The sequence below is a fragment of the Neofelis nebulosa genome, chromosome 5, assembly GCF_028018385.1.
Source record: "Neofelis nebulosa isolate mNeoNeb1 chromosome 5, mNeoNeb1.pri, whole genome shotgun sequence".
NCBI classification, from domain to species: Eukaryota; Metazoa; Chordata; class Mammalia; order Carnivora; family Felidae; genus Neofelis; species Neofelis nebulosa.
This window is the reverse complement of record NC_080786.1, coordinates 148,973,042-148,990,504: the sequence shown is the minus strand read 5'-3', so window position 1 is coordinate 148,990,504 and position 17,463 is coordinate 148,973,042. Positions and strand designations below refer to the sequence as shown.

The 17,463-nt window shown below is 46.5% G+C and overlaps 1 protein-coding gene across 6 annotated transcripts in view; it reads left to right on the top strand.

Moving 5' to 3' along the window:
* The window catches only part of RUNX1 (RUNX family transcription factor 1), a 259,589-nt gene extending 251,451 nt beyond the window's left edge, over window positions 1-8,138 (top strand). For all 6 annotated transcript variants that reach the window (XM_058731931.1, XM_058731932.1, XM_058731934.1 and 3 more), the window contains one exon: window positions 4,098-8,138. In XM_058731931.1, coding sequence (XP_058587914.1) covers window positions 4,098-4,573 — 476 coding nt within the window. In that variant the 3' untranslated portion in view covers window positions 4,574-8,138. The remainder of the gene's footprint in view (window positions 1-4,097) is intronic.
* Window positions 8,139-17,463: the final 9,325 nt, after the last annotated feature.

Below are 17,463 nucleotides of genomic sequence, written 5' to 3'. Positions count from 1 at the left end.
GGACTAGTTTGATTCCAAAGGCACTTGTCAACTTTTATTGATTCTTCTCAGTGGCGCTGCTCGGCTCTCTGCATCTGAAACAATTACTGTTTTCCTTGGAAATGTGCCTGCTGTGGGTCCCTTGGAGTTTATTACATAAGACTTTTGACTTGGTCAGCACCCAAGATCCGCACCTTCTAGAGCCTTAGGAGACAGCTGCTCCAACTGACCAGGGTTCAGATGGGAGGGTGGCTTTTTTTTTTTTTTTTTTAAGGTATGAGTAACGTGCCCCCCCCCAAGTCCCGTGTCGCTGTTACACTTCTGAATAACCAGGACTTCAGTTACCCAAGGAGTAAGGAAGGAGGTCTTAAGGCATGAGGGTGTGAAGTACGCAAAACCCGCGTCCCATTTCAGCGCCCAAGACTGTCTTGGAGGGAGGGCCGGAGAGGATTCCAGATGAGCTTTCCCCCGGTGGCAGAGAAGGGCATGGGACGCTGCTCTTCAACTTGGCGGATCTCCCTCTGAGAATTCAAGCCTGGAGCACAGGCCTGCAACGTGTTGTCATATGCCTGGGGGCGGTAGGGGGTTGGGACACATAAAAGAAAAGTGGCTGCCGGTCTGCCAGCTTTGAGAACCTGACACTGCTCTGACTGCTTTTCCTTTTAATCCCGCCCCAGAGCTCTGAGATCTGCCCCTCTCCCCGCCCCCAGCCCCACCTGGACTTCCTTCTGCGAAGGGGCCTTGCCCTCTGGTCTCCCCCTCTTTCCTTTGCAGACAGTCTCCACACCTTGTCTGAAAAGAGATGTCATCTGGAGGTTTTCCTTTATTTTTTTTTTCTTAAAAAAAAAAGAAATTAATGTTTAGCTGCCAACCTGGGCGACAGACAGCATGCATTAATCTGAGTCATGCAAAAGATCCTTTTAAGGCAGCCATTATCTGCTCAGGCTGTTTAATCCTTTGGGGGCAGTGGGAGGGGCCCGAGTGGGACAGCTTTCATCCATGTCAAGCTGCAGAACGAACACTTGAGCTGTCACGGCAAATATTTAGCCCCATCGGTGGGGAAACATTTCCAACGAAAATACCTGAACCTCCTAATCCCTAGATTTCCTACTTCTTAAGAGCTCCCTGTGAATATTAGGGGTCGCCACCCCCACACGCTGTTGAATAAGGGGGCACCGGGCCAGCCGAAGGGACACATGAGCTACAGCCAGGTGGGGTGAACGGTGCGTGGCGGTGGGGCTTGGTAGGAAATGTCAGACTGGACATAAAAATGGCAACGAGTATTTGAATAGACCATTTGAATCGGAACGTATCTAGAGGGCCGCAGCTCTTTTTCTATCAAAATGCGTGAGGAAAGAGGGCTTGACCAAACAGATGGCCTCTGGTGCAGTGGCATTGGAAGAAGAATCACGGGCCGTACTGAAGATCTTTCAGATATCCTGCCCACAAATGAAAGAGCTATTTTCCCCTGACAGCTGAGACCGTAACAGCATTCCATTACTTACATCCGTGACCAGCCGCGGACTCACTCGGGATTACGGTAACTTGGTACCATCACCAGGTTACCACGTAGTAGCTGGAACACACTGGCAGAACATGTCCAGACATCGCCATGAAACAGGGTGACCTTTCATTCATTTTTCCAGTGGATTCACCTTTGTGTCTCGGGGCAGACGGAGCAAGAGGCATAATGGGCAGAGTCATTAGCCTGTGTCCAGAGTTCTTGCATCAGATGCCAACAAATTGATTGCATTTGCCTAATGCTTCTCCCTCGACTATAGAAATCTCACTGGAAAAATGGAGTCAAGCTTCCTGTCACAGCTCTCCGTGTGAGCAAAAACAAGTGACACAGAGCTTGCTCACAGACGGCCCCAGAAAGCGGGCAGGGACGAACGCTGTGGAATGAGGCGCGGCCTGGCTTCAGGACGAACGAGAGCGTGGCCACGGAAGGGCAGCTCTAGAACCACTGTCAGTTCACAGCGTTTTCCCTGCCCACATGTCTGACTCGCTTTGAAAAGATTAACAGCAGTGTTTGTTTGAAAGGCAGACTCCTGGTTTCCTCATTAGCAGAGAGATTGGCTGCAGACTTCGGTTGTTTCTATAAACTTTGATTACCTCTCTGATGAGGAGTATAGACCTCCTCATCACATTCACCCCAAATTTACAGAGGAGTTCATTCGAGAGAGGGAAGGAGGAGAAGGGAGAAGGGGAAGGTGGGGGGGGGAGAGGGAGAGAGAGACAGGCAGAGAGAGGAGCACACTAGCTCTCCCTGCTGGAATAATAGGCTTGAAATATGAGGAAGTTGATCAACCCCGGATGCCTTCCAAAAACAGATTAATCCACCCTGGTAGCTTTCCTTTCAGAGCAAACTCTTGGCTCCGTTAAGTTGCTCTATGGGCCTGAACACAAAAGGACACAGGCTACATGCCATCCTGAGCTTGGAGTTATTTTATATGTTGGTTTCAGAACTTAACAAATTTTAAAACGTTTCATTCTTTTGGATTTGCTGATGTCACTTTGTGAAGAACAGAAATTACCCCAGGACACCATTCTGCATCTACAGGGGTGGTTCTCGGTGGGGGCGGGGGAGATGGTGGCTTTGCCCCCTCACCCTACCCCCAGAACATTTGGCAGGGTCTACAGACATTGTTAGTTGTCGCCATGCGGGGTGTGGGGGCACCACTGACATTTGGTGGGCAGAGGCCAAGGACGCTGCCAAACATCCTACAATGCACAGGACAGCCCCCCACCGCCCCAACAAATAACTATCTGGCCCCACATGTCAATAGTGCTACTGTTGAGAAACCGATCTACAGGACACAGGGAGCACTTCCTGGCATCCAGACCCCCTAGTAGTTCCCAAGGGCAGCCTGTGGTTGAGAAAAATGCAGAAGGATGCAGGGAAGGTCACAGCCGGTTTCTGAAACCATAAATGCATGACCCTAACAAAATGAGTTTTATAGACAAAGCTTTGCCATTCCTGGTAAAACTTCAACGTGTGCAAAAATGGAGTATATACGTCAAGGCCCTGCGGCCACTTGTGTTAACAGAGCAGTGAAGCACAGAACCAACGAAGCGAACCAGGTGAAACTGAGGCTGTATTTTTCTACCAATGTGGAACAAGTCTAAAGATAGACGGAGGGGAGAGAGCGGTGGTGATATTCACTGCCACTCATTCTCAAGTCATTAGTATGGCACGCGTTACAGCAAATCATAAGAAATTGCCAATTTTTAATTGAGGCCTACAGAAACAGCAGTTTCCTATGATTCAACCTAAATATTATGTATAATGTATTGTTATTATATATTAATATAAGTGTCATATTATGTAGGATATATTCTATTAATATTCATCTGCTCATGCATCCATTACATTAGCATTGCATAATTTTATAAGTTACATCTTGTTGTTATTATGTTCATATCACATATTACACTTATATTAATATTGGCATATTAATATACTGATGATAGAGGGCTGGTCAACTTTTTAATGTAAAGGGCTAGACAGTAGGTATTTTACGCTTTCTGCCAACTTTTTAATGTAAAGGGCCAGATAGTAGGTATTTTATGCTTCCTGGGTCCCACGATCGGTCCGTGTCCCGACCACTCAACTTTGCGGCCGTGGCTCCACAGCAGCCCCGATAATACATCAAAGAATGAGCAAAGCTCCTTCCAACGAAATGGTCAGTGTGGCCACTGAAATTTGAATTTCACGGGACCTTCACGTCAGGAAATACTCTTCTTTTCACTTCTTTCAACCACGTAGAGAAGTAACTCATTCTTAGCTTGTGAGCCATGCGAAAATCGGTAGCAGCTGGAAGGCGGGCTTGTCAACCCCGCTACACCGATATCCAATCATACGTATTGTATCTACCGTATTGGATGTTACCTTATGTCGTTTACAATAACGTGGTATCGCACACGAGCTCACGTTACGCGTCGTCCTACACGGCCGTCCACCCACCTCCCTGCCCACTAGCATGCTGGGTAGGCCCCGGGCTCCGGGGACAGCAGCATTCTGGGTAATCACGTGGGCGGGGCCGTGGGCGGGAGGGGCGTGGCCTCCCCCACCAGCGCCTGACGCTTCTCTTCTCCTCCCCCCCCCCACCCCGCAGCGGCGCCCGACCTGACGGCCTTCGGCGACCCGCGCCAGTTCCCCGCGCTGCCCTCCATCTCAGACCCTCGCATGCACTACCCCGGCGCCTTCACCTACTCCCCGACGCCCGTCACGTCGGGCATCGGCATCGGCATGTCGGCCATGAGCTCGGCCACGCGCTACCACACGTACCTGCCGCCGCCCTACCCCGGCTCGTCGCAGGCGCAGGGCGGCCCCTTCCAGGCCGGCTCGCCCTCCTACCACCTGTACTACGGCGCCTCGGCCGGCTCCTACCAGTTCTCCATGGTGGGCGGCGAGCGCTCGCCGCCGCGCATCCTGCCGCCCTGCACCAACGCGTCCACGGGCTCGGCGCTGCTCAACCCCAGCCTCCCGAACCAGAGCGACGTGGTGGAGGCCGAGGGCAGCCACAGCAACTCGCCCACCAACATGGCGCCCGCCGCGCGCCTCGAGGAGGCCGTGTGGCGGCCCTACTGAGGCCCCCGCGGCGGCCGGCGGGAGGGGCGCCCGGCCCTGGCCCGGCCTCGGCCCGGCCTTGGCCGCAGACGGCCGGCCCGCCTGGGCGGGGAGCGCGCCCCGCGCCGGGGGGCCCTGGGATCTCGCCCCGCTCCGCGCCGCCCCCCGGAAACGTGCGGAGCGCCGTCGTGTGGGCCCGGCTCCCCTTTTCCGAACCCGACCCGACCTCCCCCCTCCCGCACCCCCCCCCCCCCCCCGCGAGGGTGTCCGCTCCGCCACCACGCGGACGCGTCGTAAGGCAAACAGGAAGATTCCCAGAGGGAAACTGTGAATGCTTCTGATTTAGCGATGCTGTGAATAAAAGAAAGATTTTATACCCTTGACTTCACTTTTTAACCAAGTTGTCTATTCCAAAGAATGGAATTTTTGGTTTGGGGCGGGGAGGGGTGGGGGAATGCAGCTCCTCTTGTTTTGGTATCTAATTCATATTTTTAATTTTCTTTTCCAGCACCTTATAAATTGCAAAATGCGTATTTGCATTTGGGGTGGTTTTTATTTTTATATATATATATATATATATATAAATTTGAGCTTGCTTCTCTCTTGCTTTGACAATTGAAAGAAATATGATTCCTTTTTCTGTAAGTTTTATTTAACTTTTCTTTTGGACTTTCGTGTAGTTGTTCTTTTAGAGAAACAGCTACAGCTTTGGGTCATTTTCAACTACTGTATTCCCACAAGGAATCCCTAGATATTTATGTATCTTGATGTTTAGACACTTACTTATGTGTTGATACTTTTTTTTTATTATTTAAATGTACTTATATTAAGAAGAAAAATATCAAGTACTACATTTTTGGTTTTGATAGTAGCCAAAGTTAAATGTGTCACATTGAAGAAGGCTGGAAAAAAAGGACAGGCATTGAGATGACCGGGTTATCTAAATATTGTTTACATTAAACTCCCTTTCATGTTAATCAAACGAGTTGGTAGCTAATGCAGCAATGTTTTTAATAGGCTTTTTAGATACTGAGGGCCACTCAAAGGATCTGAAGTATGGAATTTTCTGCCAAGCTCAGCAGAGGGTCTCCTATCTGACTCCCTCCCTTGGAACAGAGAAGGTCAGATCTGGTTCCAGAGGGTTCCAGGTAGATGCCAATGATTTCACCTCTGGAGAGGATTTATTTTCTGCCTAGCAGTTTGCTCCCTCCACGGGCTCTTGATGATTTCAGACATGCTTTATAACCGAACAAATCCAAAGTAAGCTGTGTGGCAGAGAAGTATCCACATGGGAAGCCAGTGACTGAATTTATGGGTTCCTTAACTGCTCCCTTCTGGGGTAGTAAGGAGATCGTCCGCATCCAGAGTTCAGATTTTTTAGCTCCAAGAAAATAGTCGTGTTTGATACAGTCCCTGTTCGTTGATGCAGAACAAAACTTGTGGCTGTCCCCCAAGGCTGGGAGTGGAAGAAACTACAGAGACCGGGTGCCTTTGATGCCCACAGGTCTCCAGCCGAAGTTTCAGAGGGTGGGCCTAGAGGCAGACCTGAACAGGCCAGTCTTCCTGTGTGTGCCCAGGTGGAGTCGCGTGCGAAAGCATTGTCCCGCCCGAGCCGGACTCCCGACCCACGCTGCCCGTCCACCGCCCACCCTCGCGTTGCTTTCACCTACCTTGTGGGGTGTGTGTGCAGTTTTCTCCGTGCCTCAGCGGGACAGGAGAAATTCGCGCCACCGCTGCCCATGGCTACGATTCAAAAGTATCCAATGTCACTGTAAATTTTATGGCACTATTTTCATTGGGGAATTCGGTCAGAATGCAGTTGTTGTACAACTCCTAAATACTAACTGCTGATTTTGACATATGTGTGCTCAAAATGATCTGGTTGTTATTTAATGTACCTCTGACATTAGCTGAAATGATTTCAGGTCAACTCTGAAGAGTATTTGAAAGCAGGACTTCAGAACAGTGTTTGATTTTTATTTTATAAATTTAAGGATTCAAATTAGAAAGATCTTTGGCTGCAGGCAGCAAAACAGCTGGTCTTATTTAAAACAACTTGTTTTTGAGTTTTCTTATATATATATATATATATATTGATTATTTGTTTTACATAGATGCAGTAGCACTTTGGTAAGAAAGAGTAAAGCAGTTTGTTTTGTCAGTCAGGTCATTCTTATCTAGAAAAGAGCTAAAACAGATCTTGGAAAAACTCAGAATATATTCATTTTCAGCTTAGACATAATCCTCTCTCCACAACTCAACTTGATGTTTGATTCTATATCACATTTTTACAGCAAAATTACCCTTGAATGTCAGTAAATTTAAGTGTTGGTTTTGTTTTTTTTTTATTTCTGAAAGGGACCTTCAGCCCATTTACCAAATCGAATTGAAGCATTCTTTTCAGTACATGTGACCGTATCTGACCTGACAAAATTTGGGGGGGGGGAAATGAAGGAAAAAAAATTTTCTATTTTTCACTTCAATTCCGGTACCTGAAGATATTCCAGCTCAAAACCAGCCTAATGCCCTAGAAGGGGAATCAGAGGATGCTCCACATTGAATCTTTACTCTCAAAGGCATGTATGAGGAGGGCTTGTCACTTCGTTGTAGACCCACTGGTTTGGCCATTCGGAGTTTCCCAGTCCCTTACCAGCAAATGCAGTACTTAACTGGTCCAAAAAATTAAGTCAGATGTTACTTGTTCTGGAGATAGGCCTCACATCACACTTAATGCTTTCCCCCCCTCCTGAGAAGTTGCATTCGTCGCCTTCAGGTACATTAAGGTGTCCCTTTAATCGAGGAGACCCTTAAGCCAATAATGTCATAACTGGATGTATCTGGAAACATTGGTCCAAGAGAAGAAAGATTCAGCCATTTCTACTGCTCATTCGTACCTTTATAATTTCAACATGAACATGCATTTTCATTCTTTTTGTTTTTCTCACTGTATTTCTTTTATTACTTGTATTTCTTACATTACTTTTATTTCTTTCCTTCCCTGCGCCTGTAACATCTTCCTCTGTTTCGCTTCCCTTTCCTCCTCCGTTCTCCCGCTTTATTTGAGGAGACAGCACACACACCCCAACTCCGCACCAAATGTCCAGAACACGAGGAGCTGCCGTTCTCCTCCCCTTGCATAAAGGAACATGGTGAGTCAGCCTTTCTCCTGCCCATGGGTTTCTTCCAGCAGAACAGAGACCTTGCCAACCATTTTGGATCTGCTTGCTGTCCAAGTGCAGCAACAGAAGCCTTCCTGGGCAAATTACAATCAGTGAGTTAATAGACAGCCTTTCTGCTGCCTCGGGTTTCTGTGCAGATAAACAGCAATGCTCTGATTAGAAAGGAAATGAATGGTTTCACTCAAATGTCCTGCAATTTATGCTTGCAGATTTCTGTCCTGAAATACCTGCTTCCTTAGGACATTCCGTCCTGGTGATTCTTGTTTTTGGTGGGTTTTGTTTTCTGGGGTATGACATATTTGGGGTCTTTTATACATGAAAAATCAGTTTAACGATAATCTCAGAAAACGTTTTTTACATCTGAACAAATGCCTTTTTGTTTACCTACAGGATACAATCGTTTGGGGTTTTTTCGTTTGTCTGTTTGGAGTTTCCCCCCCTCCTTTTAGCCAGATCAGTATTGATGAGGCTGATCAACTGGCATTTTTTTTTCCTTCCAGAAGAGTTGCATCAACAAAGTTAATTGTATTTATGTATGTAAATAGATTTTAAGCTTCATTATAAAATATTGTTAATACCTGTAATAACTTTTTTTCAATTTTTTTGTGTGTGTTTCTAAGGACTTTTTCTTATGTTTGCTAAATACTGTAGACAAAAAAAATGCTTCTTTCTACTTTGTTTATTTTAGACTTAAAGATGAGCTACTTTTTATTCACTTTTGTAAAGAGCTAATAGCATGGTTCCAGTTTTTTTTTTTTTAAGTTCACTTTTTGTTCTAGGGGAAATGAATGTGCAAAAAAAAAAGAAAAAAAAAAAGAACTGTTGGTTATTTGTGCTATTCTGGATGTATAAAAATCAATGGAAAACAAAATAAACTTCCAAATTGAAACGGCAGTAAAACACCTCTATTGACAAAGTAACAATGGGAAACGCAGTCTTACTCCGACAGGCCCCACCCACCTCGTGTCTATTTGGGCGGCAGTTACTGGATCTGGTCGCAAAGCCTCCTGGAAATGTGTGTGCGCTTTCTTCCTCCCCGGTACTGACGCATTGAATCCTTCCCAAAAGGAAACTGTCAATCTCGAGTTTTAAACCAGATACGGTATGAGAGAACACCCCCACCAGCCCCTCTCCAAGGTGTTTCTAGACGGGGTAGGGCGGGGGGGTGGCCCCCATCGCGCGTGGGCTCCTGTCCGAGTGGCCGCCTCCCCTCTGCCGGGAGCCTTCCCCGGGCCCAGCCTGTGCAGGGCGGCTGGACAGCTGCTGCCCAAGGGACCACGGGAGCCTTACTTTCTTTGTACCACAGTCTCTTCTGTAAATCCAATCTCCTCACTTAGCGAATGGCAAATAAACAGTTCGGCAAGTACATACACCCTCATCACACTGGTTTTGTCTGTTTCTGAGATGGAGGGCCGGGAAGCCAAAGGAAGGCCCCGCAGCACGCACAACACCTTCGGCCAGCTCTTCACGGGCTGGCTGGCCTTCGGGCTGGCGCCCGTGCCTTCTCCTCCCCGGGGGGCCAGCACACCCTGGCTTCTGAGGCCATGAGCGCCGAGGTCAAGGCCAGGCCCCCGGTGCTGCTTCTTTGGGCACGAAGGAGCAAGGACGCATGCTCTCATGCCTATATAAAAGTAATAACTGATTTGAAAGAATTACGTGGGACCTGCAAACACAGAGTGGGAAAGGTGCACCTACGTTCAACAAGAGGCTGGTCGCCGTCATCCGCCTCCATTTCTTGAAACCACACGAGTCAGCCTTGAGTGGCGGCGGTGAGTTGTTTCAAGTTCTTCCCTCACCACCTACCCTGTGCAACGCTAGTATTTCAGTCTCACGACTCTGTGACCAAGTTACCTCCCAGCCACGGACCACCATCTAACACTCCTTCGCGGCTCTTGTCACTGCCTTGTCGTGGTCTTTGATGGCCCACAGGGTGGTCATGAAGAACGTCAGGACACAAAGCAAGTGGGATCCAAAGGAATAATGGCCAATGAGCCGAGGCAGGAAATGGGTGGGAAGTTCAGGTTAGGCGTGTTCGGAGAGGGGGCCTAGCGGAGCCGCTGAGCACGTACTGGGGAGCCACACCGCCCGGGTCTGGGTTCCGGTTCTGTTTCACACTCGGAAACAGATTAAACTGGGGGCCCAGCCTTTCCCACCCGTAAGATAGAGAAAATGATGCTAGAAGTTAGGAGATCTCAATTACTTAATACATGTGAAACATACTAAAACGTTGTCGGTATGTTGGGGCGCCTGGGTGGCTCAGTCGGTTAAGCGTCCGACTCTTGATTTCAGCTCAGGTCGTGATCTTACGGGTTCGGCAGTTCAAGCCCCACATCGGGCTCCACGCTGATGGTGTGGACCCCGCTTGGGATTCTCTCTCTCTCTCTCTCTCCCTGTCTCTCTCTGTCCCTCCCTTGCTTGCATGCTCGCTCTCTCTCTCTCTCTCTCTCTCTCAAAATAAATAAACATTGAAAATCATTAATAAAAAGTGTTGGTACGTAATACGTGCTCAGTAAATGGAAATACGCAGAATAGTACTGCTCATTATTAAAAACGTAAACAAGATCAAATAAAAAGTTAAAATGCCTTCCACTTTTCCCAATCCATGCCTCGATGTTACTGCTAACTGGTCCATGTTTTGCCATCGCAGACTTTTTCCGTACCCATGATATACACCACATATTTTTTTAATCTTTTTTTAATGTGTATTTATTTTTAGAAACAGAGAGGAAGGGAGAGTGTGAGCCGGGGAGGGACAGAGAGAGAGGGAGACACAGAATCGGAACGAAGCAAGCTCCAGGCTCCGAGCTGTCCGCACAGAGCCCGACGCGGGGCTCAAACCCACGAACCTGGAGATCATGACCTGAGCCGAAGTCGGACGCTTAACCGACTGAGCCCCCCGGGCGCCCCTATACACCACATATTTTATCTCTTCCACGCAAAAAGGCATCCTATGATACATTACACTGCACCGCCTTTTCACTTCGCACTTAGATCTGCTTCATTCTTTTTAATGACGGCACCACAGAAAACGGGATGGTTGGACTCGTCAGTTTGCCCCTTCCTTTACTGATGGGCTGGAAGGTCCCCCCAGTGACTTGCTGCCACAACAGCTCTCTGCACGTGTCTTATGACCTCATGCTTGAATTTCTGTACATTTAAAAAAGAACTGCTGAAAAATAAGATAATAAAATAAAAAATAAAATAAAATAAAATAAAAAGGAACTGTGGGTTCCAAATGATTTTACATTTTGACAGATCCCTCCAGAATGCTCTTTCAAAAGAATTAGATTTCCGGGGTCAGGGCCACGTGCTAGAAGGCAGAAAACAGAAACTTGCCAGGGAAATGCTCGATTACGGCGGTCGGGAGCAGGGTTTAAGCTGGACCTTTGGGTCAGAGAGGTTTTGTACCTTCTGCAGTGCTTAAAGCATTCCAGGGGAGGAGTGAATTAAAACAAATTACATGGACGTGCTCACTAAAGCCGGACTCTTACTAAAGCACTGCCCACACACTAGCTTATTCCATTCTTACAGTGGCCCCGTGGGGGAGATCCTGCTGTTGTCCCCATTTTGCAGACAAGGACGCTAAAGTCCAGTGAGGTTAAGCAGTCCGCCCACGCTCCATGGCTATCGGTGGAGGAGCAGGGATTTGGGCCCCAGAAGTCTGGTTCAGGACTCATCAGCTACACCGCTTTCTAGACTGAGGCTCTGAGCAACCCTGACATTCGTCGATGACAAAAGAGTTGAGTAAACCCTCATGGGTGACTTTCCCTTCAAAGAATGCCTACCTCTTGCTCATCTGAGAAGCAGAAGGGAGAAATGAATACGTGAGAGTTTCCAGAAAAGGGGGAGCCCAAGGGGCTTCCGAAGAAATCGTTCACACTTGCTCCATCCTCCCCATGATGGAGAGGCTCCAAGTGAAAAGCGTCTTCCCTGCATGACTGAGTGTCTCGGGCAGACCCCATGAGATGTGGGCGAAAGCTTCGGCCGGAGCCCTCCACACCTCAATTCCGACCTTCATTCGCTTATTTATTTTTAAGAAACTTTATTTTTTTTTAAAGACGGTTTTAGATTTACAGAGAACGCGAGCAGACACTTCAGAGCGTTTCCATCTCCCCCATCCCCCTGCCCCCTGCCACCAGCACACGATTTCCCCTGTGACTTAACATCTTAAACGTCGGTATAGTGCCTTCGCAACAATTAATGAGCCACTGCCGATACGTGATTGTGAACTAGGGCCTGCAGTTTATTCAGATTTCCTTAATTTTCACCTATGTCCTTTTTCTGTTCCAAGATTCCGCACGACATTTAATTGTCATGTCTCCTTAGGCTCCTCCTGGTTGTGACATTTTCTTAGGCTTCCCTTGTTTATGAGGATCTCAGTAATTTCGAAGAGTACTAGTCAGGTATATTGTGGGCTGCCCCACTATGAGAATTTCTCTGCCACTTTTTTTTCTCATGATGAGACGGGGGTTGTGGGTGTTGAGGAGGAAGATCACGGAAGTAACGTACTATTTTTTATCACATCTTATTAAGGACACACACAATCAACATGATCGATGCCTACTGGCATTGACCTTGATCAGCCAGTAGAAGTGTTTGTCACATTCTCCTCTGTAAAGTTACCCTTCAATCCCCCCCTTTCCATACTGTACTCTTTGGAAAAAAGTCAGCACACACAGGCCACACTTAAGAAATGAAGAATTGGGGCGCCTGGGTGACTCAGGTCACGATCTCACAGTTCATGAGTTCGAGCCCCACACTGGCATCTCTGTGGTGGCTCAGGATGCCAAAAAGTTGCCTCTTTCTTCCTTTCCTTCTTCCTTCCTTCTTTTTTCTTTCCTTCAAATTCTTTTTTCTTTCTTTCTTTCTTTCCTTCTTTCTTTCTTTCTTTCTTTCTTTCTTCTTTCTCTCTGTCTTTCTTTCTTTTAGGTTTGTGATCATTGGTTGAACTTTATCTTACGACTTAACAGAATTTCCTATATCTTTGTTCAAAACCAGCACACTGTATGTCCATGATCCCCCCTTTCAGTGGGGTTTCAGAATCCTAGATCCCAGAATCCTAAGGTAACGCCAAAGTAAGCAAATGCCCCCCCTTTCTTTGATGCATATATACCCTTCCCTACCCTTAGGGTTTCTCAAGAGTAGCCTTGCCTCCTTCATGATACATTATAAGATTAAGTTCCCTGCTCATGTTTTCAAAGGGAGAGAAGGTGTCATGGAATGTGTTTACTGCCGCAGAAGAGGGGTGTTCATTGTGTGCCAAATTTTAATATTGGTAATTACGTTTTGCATACCTCAAATTCTCCCTCGTTTCCATTTCATTGATGCTGTTGTAAAGATTAATTAATGTTTTGAAAGTGTTTTGAAGATGAAAAGTCTTACGTGCATACAAAGTATGATTATTTGTTATTACAAATAGTTGTACAAGGCCATTTTCTCTCCTCGCCTTAGTGATTGTGGGAGAGTTTCTGCAGGCAATTAAAAGCTGCAGTGTCTTCCTTAAAAAATGGCTGCCTTCATCAAAAATCTTTTCTATGGCAGTGAACAAAAAGTCTTTCCCTCCTCTTGGGGGAGGCAGACTCTAAACAAATCAACAATAACATATTGTCTAGCAGATGGTATATTGGGGCGCCTGGGTGGCTCAGTCAGTTACGCATCAGACTCTGATCTCAACTCAGGTCATGATCTGACGGTTCATGAGTTGGAACCCCACATTGGGCTCTGTGTGCTGACAGTGTGAGCCTGCTTGGGATATTCTCTCTCTCTCTCTCTCTCTCTCTCAAAAATAAATAAATAAATCAACTTTTAAAAATGATGGTATTTTAATTTCCAAAGATTGCTATAACACAATACCACAACTGGATGGCTTGAAACAAAAGAAATTTGCTGTCTTACAATTCTAGAAACCAGAAGTCCAAGATCAAGAGGCTGGCGAGGGTGATTCTATCAAACAGATGCAGCCTTGGAGCAAAGGACACAGTTCAATGAGTAGAGCACAGCTGGATTTCAGGTCCCAAACAGATGCAGCCTTGGAGCAAAGGACACAGTTCAATGAGTAGAGAATGACTGGATTTCAGGTACCTCCCATTCACCTACTCAGCTGGGCACTCCAGGTAGATTTTGTGCAGCACACAAAAGTAGAACCAACAGGCTATGCTGATGGATTAAATATGAGGTGTGGGAGAAAAAGGAATTGAGAATACCTTCAAGGTTTTAGATCTGAGAAACTGGATGAATGAAGTGGGCATTCCCTGAAGGGGAAATCTGGGAAGGAGTGAGTTTGTCCAGAGACCCCATCTCCTGGTGGGTCAGGAAAAGAGGAGGATGCATTACATGCTCGTCAAGATTCTTCCAACAATGAAGGCTCCATCCAGGTGGCAACAGAAGCTATGGTAGATTTAAAAAGATGGGTCTCGGGGCGCCCGGGTGGCTCAGTCGGTTGGGCGTCCGACTTCGGCTCAGGTCACGATCTCGCGGTCCGTGAGTTCGAGCCCCGCGTCGGGCTCTGGGCCGACGGCTCAGAGCCTGGAGCCTGCTTCCGATGCTGTGTCTCCCTCTCTCTCTGCCCCTCCCCCGTTCATGCTCTGTCTCTCTCTGTCTCAAAAATAAATTTAAAAATGTTAAAAAAAAATTTTAAAAAAAATAAAAAGATGGGTCTCCCTTGCTTGTTAGGAATTCTGCTTGACAGCCATATACATGGCTTAATAAGAAAGCAGCATCCCATTTTCCCACAAGTATTCCGTGTTCGAGATCTGACTCTTTGCAAAAGCAGGGGGATCCCTGAACTCCGCCCCCAAATCCACAACCATGTTCTCATTCTTTAATTCGGTAGGTGAGGAATTGTCGCTTCATTTGGCCTGGCTGCCCGCGGGGAGGGAAACCCACAGCAAGACTTAACTGTAGGCTTCACCTTCTCCCTGTGCCAATCAGTTAGCCCCCAAGGATGGAGAGAGGATTTCGCTAAGTCCGTGTGTGCCTTGATTTGGATTGTCGAACAGAATGACCCGCGCATTGAAACCTGCAAAAACGACAGATTCCTATAGCTGAAATACTTTCCTTTCACCCCTGAGTTTTAGGAAGCCAAAACCTGCCAGTTGCCTACCCCGATATCTATTTTCCTCGGTAATAGATCCCCTTGGTCACATGACTGCCTGGAGGAAAGACTGCACCTCCCTTACAGCTTGGCCTCCCATGTGACAAATTTCTGGCCGATGTTATCTAAATGGGGGCAGCTTCCAGAAAACTCCTTAATGAAGAGTGGGTGTGCATATGTTGCCCCCACTTACCAATCTCTTCCCTAACCTGGCTGCCTAGAATAAGGAGGTGATGGTCCGTGGAAGAGAGCTACGCCCCAATGGGTGGATGCCATTAAGAGTTTGGTCCAATGTCTTTGTCCCCATCCCCCTGGAACTGCCTATGTCTGGATGCATCCACATGAAAGAAAACTAAACATTTACCTCTCACTTAGGCCACCTATATGTGGGGTTTTCTGTCACTGCAGACAAACTTAATCTTAAGTGCCATACACACATAAATGACCACCTTGGGCAGAAACACTGACTGGGGGAAGAAGTGCTTTCTCTTCTCCCAAACTCTGATTCCTTCCAGTTTATTAAGGGCCTTTCCGGGTGTTCGGGGACCGTAGAGAAAGGAGGAAGTGAGAGGAGGTAGCAGGGTTGCTCCAGAATCTACCAGGATGAACAGCCCCGTGGTTCCACTGCGAGTTCATCTCCAACTCTGCCCTAAGGTTTGTAACAACCCAAAAGTGCTTAGCTCAGGTTGTCAAAAACCACTTTGCCTGTGATCCACTTGCCCGATAGTCAAGTTTCCTTAAAATTCAATCCAGCTGCAGAGTTTTTGCCTTTCTTCCATGTCCCATCCTCGCCTGCCATCTTGTCTTTCTAACTGTTGAATATGGTCTGAGGGCATTTCTGCCATTTTTTTAAAAAGGCTTTGATAAGGAACCATCAGATTTACAGTGTTTTGTGGATAATGTGGTTTTTTTTTTTCAATTTGGGTGTCCTTTTTCTCATTGTAAATAAACAAAGGACTTTTTAGCCAGGTTTTTTGAAGATCCTTTTCTCAAATTTTGACCATTTTTTAAAATTTAATTTTGTTTAGCTATGTTTATTTGTATTTTATTTCACATGAAATGCTTCCAAACAGATGACAAACCTTCACAAAGGTGAGTTTTGAACAGAACTGGCCATTGGATGATTAGTCACAGGCTGGTTTTCCATAAATTGGTTTTGAGTCATATGATCTCCTCCCTACACATAGGCATTTCCAGAATCTAGTCTCCTTATACCTAATCCAAGGACTTGAAATTCCCAACCCTCAGCTGCCACACCTGTGAGGTACAAATAAAAGTATCCGTTTCAATCTAACTAGTATTAATAATGAATATGTTTGGCAAAAAATTAAAAGGAAGACAACAGAAAATGTTGGAGAGAATGAGTAACAATGAAAACTCTCTTACTTTGCAGGTGGGAGTATAAATTGGCATCACCACTTCGGGAAACAATTTGACATTACCCTCACAGAACTGAACACATGCCTTACCCTCAGTCCCAGAATGTCCACTGCCAGAAAAATACCTGACCGACTCCTCATATGCACCAAAAGATGCGTTCAACTGCTTAAAGTGGCACTAATTGTACTAGCAAGAACTAGAAACAACTCGAATGTCCACAATAGAAGACGGATAAATAGGCTGTGTTATATTCTTACAATGGAAGAGTATACCGAGATGAAAATGAATGGACTACCATTACATGAACGAATGGACTACCATTACATGAACGAATGGACTCCCATTACATGAATGAATGGACTCCCATTACATGAACGAATGGACTCCCATTACATGAACGAATGGACTACCATTACATGAATGAATGGACTACCATTACATGAATGAATGGACTCCCATTACATGTAGCAAAATGAGTCACGGGGCTAAAAACTCAGAAGAATGTACAGGGTGCAATTCTATTTATATAAAGCTCAAAAGCGAGCAAAATATTTTAAGGGATGCATACACAGGTGTTCTGAGAAAATTAGGGGAATTATTAACACAAAATTCAGGACACTTGGTTACACTAGGTAGGTGATCAGAGATTCTGGGATATTGTTATATTCTTTCTTAGCTTAGGTGGTGAATATATGCATCTTTATCTAATCATACAGAGAGAACTTGGTTCAGTTAAACTGCTAATGAGCTCAAAACTCAACGTTAGATCAACCGCTCTTGTCCAAGGCCCCTTTGGAATCCCATGAGTCAACCTATCATGTGACAAATACATACCCGTGGCCACCATAGGAACCAGGTAAAGGAGTAAATGGCTGCTGTTGGAACCACAGCTCAGATCCCCCCATTCCAGTGCCTGTGAGTCTTTTTCTTTCTTTCTTTTTGTTTTTACTTTAAAAAAAAAATTTATTCATTTTTGAGAGACAGAGTGCGAGCAGGGGTGGGGCAGAGAGAGAGGGAAACACAGAACCCAAAGCAGGCTCCAGGCTCCGAGCTGTCAGCACAGAGCCCGACATGGGGCTCGAACGCACGAACCGTGAGATCATGACCTGAGCCAAAGTCAGATGCTCAACTGACTGAGCTGCCCAGGCAACCCCCCCCCCATGCCTGTCATTCTTATATATCCAGATCATTTGGGTCAGAGGAAGAAAAAACGCCAACATGCTAATAGGACTGAAAGTATCCACGGGGGAAAATCGCAT